The sequence below is a fragment of the Pygoscelis adeliae genome, unplaced genomic scaffold (assembly GCF_000699105.1).
Source record: "Pygoscelis adeliae isolate BGI_AS28 unplaced genomic scaffold, ASM69910v1 Scaffold479, whole genome shotgun sequence".
NCBI lineage: Eukaryota > Metazoa > Chordata > Aves > Sphenisciformes > Spheniscidae > Pygoscelis > Pygoscelis adeliae.
The window spans coordinates 414,327-414,985 of NW_008825453.1; the positions used below are offsets into that span (position 1 = coordinate 414,327).

At 56.6% G+C, this 659-nt stretch overlaps 1 protein-coding gene across 1 annotated transcript in view; it reads left to right on the forward strand.

Annotated features, from left to right (window-relative positions):
* The first annotated feature begins 150 nt into the window (after window positions 1-150).
* Window positions 151-659, forward strand: part of LOC103922973 (PHD finger protein 13-like) — a 1,742-nt gene continuing 1,233 nt past the window's right edge. Inside the window, exons 1-3 of the mRNA XM_009331206.1 lie at window positions 151-162; window positions 290-382; window positions 546-647. Coding sequence (XP_009329481.1) covers window positions 151-162; window positions 290-382; window positions 546-647 — 207 coding nt within the window. The remainder of the gene's footprint in view (window positions 163-289; window positions 383-545; window positions 648-659) is intronic.

A 659-nucleotide genomic window follows, 5' to 3' on the forward strand; every position in this document is an offset into this window, starting at 1 on the left:
GAGCCTCTGACTCAAGCTCTGCCGGGCGGCTGCTGTGCTTTCTGGGTGTCCCATCGTGTCGTCATTGTGTGTCCCCCCACCTGTAATCAGGGTTTTAAAGGGAAGGGCTGCATCTGTCGAGCCGGGTGATGCAGATGGGTTGCAGGAAGGATGGCTGTTCGGGTGACCTGAATATTATGTGCTTGTATAATTGCCTGGCGGTTCAGGGCTGGCTGCCGGGGTCGGTTGTGATACTCGGCTCAGGTGGGGCTATCCGGGGAGTTTAATCAAGACGTGGCATTTGTTGCAGCCGTTGCAGAAACGACAGAGAACCGTGGAGGACTTCAACCAGTTCTGCACCTTCGTTTTGGCCTATGCAGGCTACATCCCCTACCCTGAAGAGGTAAGCGGGCTTGCGGGGTTTTCCTCTGAAAAAAGACTGGTTGCAGACCTAGTTCCTAATTCTTCTCCTGGAGGGTCATTCTCCATCCCCAGCCCCTTCCTCCTTACCCTGAATGTCTGCGCTGTGGTATTCCATGCTAGTCCTGCCTCTTCCCCTCTTGCAGAATGAGCCCTGGACCCACGGAGGCAGCATGAGTCCCCAGAACAGTACGGGCAGCACTCAGGACAGCGATAGCTGGGCCTCGTCCCACTCCGCTGACTGCCACGTCCTGACGGAC